The 9,569-nt window shown below is 36.1% G+C and overlaps 1 protein-coding gene across 1 annotated transcript; it reads left to right on the forward strand.

Moving 5' to 3' along the window:
• The first annotated feature begins 2,249 nt into the window (after window positions 1–2,249).
• On the forward strand, window positions 2,250–5,326 carry LOC112291974 (uncharacterized). Its single transcript, XM_024540001.3, has 6 exons — window positions 2,250–3,368; window positions 3,637–3,806; window positions 3,942–4,153; window positions 4,386–4,591; window positions 4,730–4,872; window positions 5,033–5,326. The coding sequence occupies exons 1-6, from the start codon at window positions 2,837–2,839 to the stop codon at window positions 5,168–5,170; spliced, it is 1,401 nt and encodes a 466-aa protein (XP_024395769.1). The 5' UTR covers window positions 2,250–2,836; the 3' UTR covers window positions 5,171–5,326.
• Window positions 5,327–9,569: the final 4,243 nt, after the last annotated feature.

The raw sequence follows: 9,569 nt of genomic DNA on the forward strand, positions 1-9,569 counted from the left end.
AGTTTTCAATATCTATATATCTACACATTTTTAAAATAATTTAAAGACATATTTGTAATAGGAAATCTCTAAATGTAACTAATATATATATTTTTAAATCTCAAAAATCTTTTCATAACAAGAATCAAAATCCTAAAATCTAAATCAAAGTTGTTATATCTTGCAAATTTAAAATTAATAGAACAAGTTATCTATATCATTAGAATTTTGACACTCAAAAATTGGAAGAGAAAAAAGGTAGGTAAAGTCAAATCAAACAATAATGAAATCAAAAAATTGGAGATATCTAAGTGATTCTAAATCCTAAAAAATCAAAATTTTAAATAGTTTTTAAAATTTTGGTATGTATTTTGCAACCAACAAGATGAAATATAATTATATAAGTTATATAATTTATTTTTATAGTATAAATAAGTCTAAATATTTTTTCAAAATTTCTTTTTTTTTTCCACATAATGCAAAAAAGATTATTTTTGTAATGTTGAAAACCTCATATTTTCTAAACTTTAGACTTATTAAACATTTTAAACATTTCATTAAGATCAAAAGTGTTAAAAATATAAAAGAATGTGAACTCAATATTTCAAAAAGACAAAACAAAAATAAAATTCAATATAAACAAATATCAAGTCTTAAGTCTTATATTTAAAAATTTTAAATTTTGTAGGACATTCTAACTCCACAATTAGATTTGTAGTATCTAAAAATAGGATAATAAGTCAAATCAAAACTTACAAAATCCCACTCATTTACAAAGTCAACTCAAAACAGAAAATGGTCTTATCCTTAATAATTAAAAATTTATATACTATTAGAACAATTAAAAGACATATTTGAAATTAACAATATCAAATGTATTTCACAAAAATCTTCTATAACAAAAGTTAAAACCCAAAAGCCTAAATCAAAGTTGTTATATCTTGCAAACTAAAAACTTGTAGAGCAACTTTTTTATACCATTGAAATTATAGATATTAAAAATAAAAACATAGATCAAGTCAAAATCACAAAATAAAAAATTTATAATATTAGAAAAGCTATGTTATTCAAAAAATTAAATTCTAAATTCTATATTTATAAAATTTAATCCTATATTCTAAAACTCCAAACTCTAAATCAAAAAACTCCTATATCCAAAATCCAAGGCTTTAAACTTTTATCTTTGAAACCTAACACCCTTAACTTACTGCCATTTATAATCTAGTCTAATTCTCTCAAATTTCAAAAAAATCATATATTACTTTTTGATAGTATTTGGCAAAATTTCAAGTGATAGATATTCATTTTATTTATTTATTTGTACATAATTTATTTTTCTTTGAAATTATAGCTATAGTTTTTATACCAACAACTTTCAATAATCCTAGTATAAATACAAAAAATTCAAATTATAATGCTAATTTAAAGACTAATTCAGACATTTATTTTTTTTAGGATTCATTTATAGAGTTTAAAGTACTATAATTCAATAAATATATACTTAGACTTGGTAGTTTTACTTGCCCACATAGAATAAACTTACATTTTAATAATTGTAAAGAGAGAAGATAGTTAATAATTTGAAAATTACCAATATAACAAATATTATCATATTTACTTTCAAATTATGATTTATTTTGAGATTCTATAGATATGAAAATAAACACTTTGGTCTACATGGTTATTTAGGTGTTGAATAGATAAATCCATGCCAAGTTGAGTACATGACATAATGATATACAACTTGGAATCTATAATATTGTACAACTTGGGATATCATTATGTTACAAATATATTTTAAAGTAGAAAAGTTGAGTGAAATAAGGTCCAATATATATTATAGTTTAAATGTATAATTATAGAGTACCAATGAAGTACAAGCTACTAGGTGGAGAGAAGATCAAACATATTGGGTGAAAGATAAGGAATCTAGAGGTTGTCAAAGGCAAAGAAGATGATGGCAACAAATTAAACATTAGAGGTAATATCTATTAAAATAAAACAAACACGTCAAATATTTTTGACACTTGAATTTTCAAGTAAAGAGTAGTACACTCTTGTCACTAACCTCATTACATTCTTCTGACTGTCAGCATTGTAGTAGAAATGTGAACGATTCCCGTGTACATATTTTCGTCCAGCGGGATTGGGTCCCCTAGTAGACGAGAGATCGAATCCCTGCATCATCGTCCAGGCCCGCTCCACTCAGCGAACTGTAACGTGGGCTCTGCGTTATCGCCGACCCCGTTGTCTCTGTCTTGCTCTATCTCTCTGTCGTTCTCAGTCCAGGGAATGGCGTCGTCAGTGGAAGCTTGTGCGAGAGCTTGGCCGTGTAAACATTTCTGCGATGCACAGACATAGAGGGTCACTCCGTTGGAACGCACCTGGAGGAGGAGGAGGAGGAGGAGACGCTTGCTCCGTCGTTATTGCCTCTTAGCCACTCCTTTAATGAAGTCGGCATCGATGCCACTTGTGCACGCTTTACTCGCCCTCTCAGCGGGATTCTGTCCTCCAGGGCTTCTCTCAGCACATTCTTTGTTGCGCAGATTTTGATTAAGAAATGCCTCGTGAGGGTTTGACGATTACGTGGATTTTTGGATGCCTCGAATATTGGTCACCAGAAGGCCACTCATATTCTTTCCTCGTTTCTGTTTGTTACTGATCCAAGTTAGGTGCTCGTGCCTGCGTTTGTGGAAGCACCTGATATCCATAATTACACCTCCCGTTGCTATCACTCCCGCGTTCCGGTGTTGCTGCTTCTGAAATCGACAAAGATTCTATCCTAGTTGTGAGCGTGCACGACCTCTGAATTGTCGTCGTCCGATAATCTGATAATAATTATTGTTGAATCATCAACATGCATGCGTGCAGGGGCTTAATTGTGCTTGCGAAGCCTCACAGTCCAGCTCCAGAAGTGTCGACGTCACTTTCGAGCTCTCAGTTCCACGCAGAGGAATCTCGCGGGTGTGTCATTGTATCGGCTCTTGAATTGAGGCGAAGATGCATCAATTATAAAAGGAGCGAAAGATCTTTGAAAAGCGGGACTTGTAATGACAGTAGACTGAGGCCTGGCTTTGGCTACCCTAGGTTGCTATGGATTTCTTGCGCGGTGAAGCGTGGCGATGTAGATAGTAATGTGGTATCTAGTGTAACGATGAGCGATGAAGTAATTGTGGAATCGGAACAGGGGGGCGTGGTAGGAGAGGCAGACAGAGATAGGGAAAGTAAACAAGAAGCTGGAGAAGAGAATTGGTTTAGCACATGTCAGAAAGCTAGACTATACTTGTTGTTGGTCCCGTTTTTGTGGGGCACTTACGGTCCCGCTCTACGCTTCATCTACTCACAGCCCCTGGCGCCTTCGGCGAGCATCATCACCTTGTCTCGCAAAGGTACATGTGAACTGTATGCTTCTGCCAATGCCTTTTTTTGGGGGGCTATTGATTCGATTTTATTGGAGAGAGCTTATAATTTGGCAAGCTGCTGTAGTTTCCAGCTCGCATTCGCCTTCGACCGCTCTGAGAGTTATACGTTCCGAATTTCTGCTTAAGTCGGTTTGTGCAAACCAGCGGACAATCAGGAAGTTTACAACCCAGACTTTTCTTGAACTCGATGACCTAATTTTTCCTGACACCCGGAATTTCTTTCTACGACCTTCAGTTGCATCGGTAGGATTTTTCCTTCTCCTCCAACCTCTTGAGAAATCAGCAAAGTCAAATGATGAGAATTACTATGGAGCTGCGACGTCGGTGAACGAAGCAATAAGCGGCAGCAGTTGGAGTGCTGCAGCCGAATTAGGATTCTGGACTTTTCTCGGTACAGCTCTTCAGGTTTGTCTGGACGATTATATAACCCGTCCCGTTACAGTAGCTCAGCTCTGTGTAGACCGTGGGAATACATTGATTTATTTGGAATGTACTAACATGTTACGAAACGTGTGGTTGGTGCCACTCTCTCGCTCCCAGACGAGCGCATTGGGAAGCACCACCGCAATCAGGGCAGGATTCATCTTACAAATCATCACTGTTTTAGTTCCTTTGATTTCCGCTGTGAGCGGAAGTCATGTGAGTAAGACCACGTGGGGCTCTGCCATTCTTGCCTTGACGGGAGTCGTACTCATGAGTGTGTTTGGAAACGAAGGTGCCACCAGTGGGAGCATCTCCAGCCTTTTGTGCAGGTGTCCTTCTTGGGCTTTTGTTAAACTTTCATGATCGCCAAGTGTTCTGTTGTACGTCACAAAATTAAAATGATATGTGGCCTCAAGTAGACGCTGCTTGTCCAATGGTAAGAAGGTAACCTGGAATCCGCGCATCTTCGTTGCGATGAGAGTGTCATCCATTTTGTTATACGAAGTCTAGTTTTGCGATAAATATCTGGTGAAATGTTATTAATTACGCGTATTGACGCAGTGAGGGGTCAGTAGGATGCCAATCCGCTCTTATTGGAGACCTCCAGGTTCTTGCGGCTGCGTTTTTCTTCGCCATTAACACCATCAGGCTGGGTGTTCATGCGAAGAAGACGTCAGCGCTGGAGCTCTCTACCCGCGTCATGGTTGTCTCCACCGCGTTCAGTTTTGTATGGGCGGGCTACGATTACGTAACGGTTACACTAGAAGGCATGGAACCACTACTTTCTCTGAGCTTCTCTGGATTTATTTGGATTTTTGAGTTTTAAAGTGGAGTTCTGACTTGATACTTGGAAAGTATTAACACTTTATGAGGTTGTCGTGGATGTGATATGGTCTTCGGTGCAGGAAGAGATGGTGGTTTAGCGTGGCAGGGTCTGGCAAGCCCTGAAGTAGTGAGCGTGACCATATTTGCGGCACTTGTTCCGGGAACTTTAGCCCACCTTGCACAAGCTGTAGGACAAAAAACAATTCCTCCTTCTGAAGCTCAGGTGCGGTGGAGATTTATTTCTGCTTTCTTTTAGTTAGTACTTAAATCGCAGCATCAATATGCGATTACGCATTCTTCGTGTATGAGTACTCTATTGTGTAGATAATCAATCCTCAGATTACAGCTTTCCTTGTTAAAACTCGAATGTTCTGTTGCTGCAGGTGTATTATTCATTGCAACCTGTGTGGGGAGCATTATTTTCTGCCATCTTACTTCACGAGTCTATGACCCCGTTAGCGTGGGGTGCAGGATGCGTAATTGTTTTTGCTGCCTTGTTGGCTGGAAGTCAAGATTCCTGATCACAGATAATTACATGGTAGTGTTGGATACTAACAAGCTTGAACAATCGATTATGGAGAAGTTGCACGGGGATTTAAGCTGCCCACTGGGTTAAAGATGCACAAAGAGAAATCTGGAATGTACAGGCACATCGTAAGCAAAATTGTCAATAGTTATCTGTGGCTGTCATCTATTACTCAGATGTATCCACTTGGTATGGTCATTGATGCGGTTCAAAGTCTCTCTTCAGATTTCAACTTTTATGAAATATGAGCGTTTTTTTTTACAAGGTGCACCATGACATTGTGGCATTGTAGGCGAAGCATACGACAATCCAATTTCCATATGATTGGCATTGTCCTGAGTTTTACTTGCGGTTTGTAACAAGAAGCTTGTCAACATCTGTAGAAAGAGATTCTTTCTTTATAATTCTCATGTCGGAACTTATTGCAAAGAAGGGTGCTGATTGACGCCGTAACGTTTGTGTTTGCGCATCTCTGAGAGACATTCTCAGCTGGAGTCGCCCTTCCGACCGCGGTTGTTTAACATTGGAGAACTGGCATCTTTTAGCGAGTTCCTTCCTAAACTAGGGGTAGATCTGAAGATATGAAGTGAAACATCAGCGCAACATAAGTGCAATATTTAATTATCTGCTCTGCCACAAGACCGGATGAGTTAATTATTGATCGTGTCACATAGCTGAAGCCTAAACACTGAAGTCATACATTGAGGTGTTATTATCGGAGCTGCGCCTGAAGAAGCATGTCGTAGAAGAGCTCTGGAAATCACCTCCCTACTTTATGTTTTAAAATCTGGTTCACACCTCTGTAACAAAATTGGAGTAATTAATTACTATTATCTTGAAAATGAAATGAATTCGCACTCTGATTTCTGTAGCTTTGTACTTCAGAACATGTCCACGAAAAAGGTGCTCGTTGTTACTAAATTGTGGGTAATAAACAAAGAGAATGAGGAAACTAGAACTCGGTACTTTTTGCTCAATAATTGTCTGGGGCACTACTTAGGCAGTCAAACGTCAGAGAGCAGTTGACATGACAAAATTCTCTGTGAAAAGTTCACTTGGGCCCAATACTATTGTCGGCATCCGTAACTAAATCAGTAACTAGCAGAATTGTTACTAGGTCTCAACAATCGTTGGCTTCAGAGCACGACCATCTTCTACCTTGCAGTCCAGCCATCGCTATTTCTCAACGTTTGCCGATTTCGTTTCCCTGTTGAAAATGAGCAAAAGCCATATTGCTGTGACACATCATAGCTCAAAGCCTATCTCGATTAACGGCAAACTGAATGTTTCGCTGTTACATTGTATTGATTGAGGCATTTGCATTGTTTTTCACCATGTGGGAGCTTTTGATAGTTCTGCATGTTGGGGTCAGTCAAACGATGCACAGCGAAAAGGACCATGGAGAACAACCCACTTGTTTCACCAGGATATTCAACCCACTCACTCTTCGTTGAGCTGGAAAACAAAACGATGGGAGGCCTATTGGGTCAGACTCATCAGGTGACCGCGTCGTTCTCGTCAACGGCATGCAGAAGTCATCGTTAATGTCGACCCTGAAGTATCACGTCTGCTCACATTCCTCCCTCATCCCAAATCTGCAAGCTTTAGAGACAGACAGTGATTCATGCACTGGAGGAATCGATAACAGAATGATCGGATGCTTTGTTCTTTTAAATACTCTCGAATGGTGCTAGCCATAGCAGCAGCAGCAGCAAGAACAGGTAAAGATGCACCACCTAAATGGAGGCATTTGGCGTGGGCAATGAAGTGGTTAGGCAACTACTACAGGAACCAACCTGCACTTGGCATTGCAAAGCTCGCAAGGAAGGGGTGATACCAAGCCAGACAAACGAAACGGGACGCTCTCGCTTGAATGTAGGAATTGCACAGTTTGGTGTTGGCATTTACTGCTGCCACCCACACAAGATCCTGCACTGGACACAATGGAGAGGGCTTTGCAAAACTTCGCCAACCTCATGTCCAGTTTTGTTTATAGAATGCCCTTTTGCACACTCTAGAAATGGCATCTCATGCAGAAATAACTAGACAGAGCTTCTGTAATCAATTCATTCTGGACTTAATGTGAGCACCAATGGAAACATGTAATGGCATTTCTTTAAATAGTTATGGCAGTTTAGCGTCCCTTTCTTGTTGCACAATTCACTTTATAATCGAATAGTATGATACAGAAATTCTAGAAATACATTTCCTAGTATGGGTCCTGGTTGAATCTTCTAAAAGAGCTCGATTATGTTCAGGGGTTGAATTTTAATAAGAATACAAAACAAGAGTGGTTTAAGAAGACAAAGATTGAATCTCTTACTTTGTTACAAACAACGTAACAAATGAAATTGTATAGCAATATTTGCACGTAAAACAATATCATCTTTGTTTTGTTTAAAGCTACAACATAGCCAAAATTTGACACTATTTGCATTTACATTAGATAAATTTTATAAGAAATTATGTTGAGATAATAATATATTTTGTCAATTTTTTTTTTTAATTCTTCTATTTAATTTTAACTATCATGATATTTTAGGCATGTGTGGCTGTTGGTAAAAATGTATTTTCTAAACTGTTTGTAGGTTACAAAATTTGGTAGTTAATTTGGCATATAAAACTTCAAAACTAGTTTATAAATACTTTTATTTTTAATATATTAGTTTAAATACCAGTTGTTAAATACAGAATTTCAGAAAACATCTGAAAAGAGTTTAAAGATTTTTACAACATTATTTTATTTTTAAATTAAAAAACAGTTTTTGGCATGAAGATTCCTATTATTATTTGTAAAAGTATGTACTTGTTTGGTTATATGTCATCGAAAAACTTAGGAAGCTTAAATACAAAATTTGGTTCCAATAGTAAAATTTTCTTCATTTAAATAATGTGATAACTAGTAAATGTAACTATATATATATATATATATATATATATATATATATAATGGTAGTATTTTAAACTTTTAAATAATAGTTCATTATTTTGAGCACAACAGAAATTTATAAACAAACAAATAAATGAATGAATAACACATTTAAAATTTAAAATATTGTAATCTGTAAGTTACATCAAAATTCATAATTTTAATGATACTTTTAAAATGAAATTTATAAGAAGATGTTGGCAAGTGTTAGAGGTACACCATAATTAGGTCCTTCAAACTAAATTTATTTATGAATGAATGTTGATGTTACAATTTTGAAATTTTTAATATTTCTTTATCAAAAGAAAAAATGTGTTTTAATATTTTAATGTATTTTTATATCTTCTTATATGTTTATTTTATATTTTTATGTCTTAGAATATGTGAACATTGTATTCCTATCATCAAATTATTTATATGTGTTTTGACCATAAAAGTTATAAATACATACATTGAGGTTGCATGAATATACATCAATATACACTACTCTTTTTAAAAAGAAAAAATAGAATAATATAATCATACATGTTACATCATAGAATTCATAACAATATATCCTTTGTATCTAAGGAATTGTACATACAACCAGTGACAAAGAGATCATTATGAATTCCTAATAATAATAATAATAATAATTTTACATGAAGAGGTTGTGTGTGTGTGTGTGTGTTTTTCTTTTCTTTTCTTTTCTTTTTTTTTTAATCATTCGATTTAATATTTCACTTCTCGTTTTACATTATTTCAATTGGTAAGTAACAGATTTTTTTTTTTTTTTTTCTTTTTTCTTTTTTCTTTTTCATAAACAAAGAACCTTCTACATGATCAAGAATTGGTTTCAAATCCTATAAATAACTTTCATGAATGCTGGCCAAATAAGCAATATTTTTGAATTTGTGTTAAAAGTGCGTAATACAAATACTTTGATGTTGTTAACAACACTGTTGATCATGCAGTATGTGATATAACTGTGTGCTCTTTTTCTTCTTGGGCATTGGGGGGGATGGGTTTACACTAAAGAAAACTGCTGAGTTGAGCGGTAGTAATCAGGGCTAAGGGAGGGCATGATTTGCAAGTCCCTTCATTCATTCATTCATTCATCCTTTCTCTTTCTCCCTACATACAAGAGTGTACATATTAATTGTGATTTTTAATTCTCACTTATGTCCACTCCTATGCTTGAGGTTGAGTGTGTGGGGTGTGGGTGTATATAGCTAAGGTGTGTACTAAGAGAGCCAAATAAGTCCCACACATGTGTTGATGTGAAGAGTACTTTTTTTTCCCCTGGGGAGCAAGGCAGGCTCCCAACCCTCTTTCCTTTCATTCATCTTCTCTCCTCTTCTGAGATCTGTCCATCTGAAACCCACTACACAAGGAGTTAAGACAGGTACAAAGTTTTGAGGAGGCAACAAAGACAATGGAGGATGAAACACAACACAGTTGTAGTGGTAGTAATCACCCATTGGTG

Source organism: Physcomitrium patens, chromosome 15, assembly GCF_059467195.1.
Source record: "Physcomitrium patens ecotype Gransden chromosome 15, ASM5946719v1, whole genome shotgun sequence".
Lineage (NCBI taxonomy): Eukaryota > Viridiplantae > Streptophyta > Bryopsida > Funariales > Funariaceae > Physcomitrium > Physcomitrium patens.

What these genes read in the sequence shown, in the direction of transcription:
- LOC112291974 (XM_024540001.3), top strand. Translation starts at nt 2,837, where the DNA reads ATGCATGCGTGCAGGGGCTTAATTGTGCTTGCGAAGCCTCACAGTCCA. An exon ending in TTCTCGGTACAGCTCTTCAG is followed by an intron (nt 3,807 to 3,941) that starts GTTTGTCTGGAC and finishes TCTCGCTCCCAG; the next exon opens with ACGAGCGCATTGGGAAGCAC. An exon ending in CGTAACGGTTACACTAGAAG is followed by an intron (nt 4,592 to 4,729) that starts GCATGGAACCAC and finishes TCTTCGGTGCAG; the next exon opens with GAAGAGATGGTGGTTTAGCG.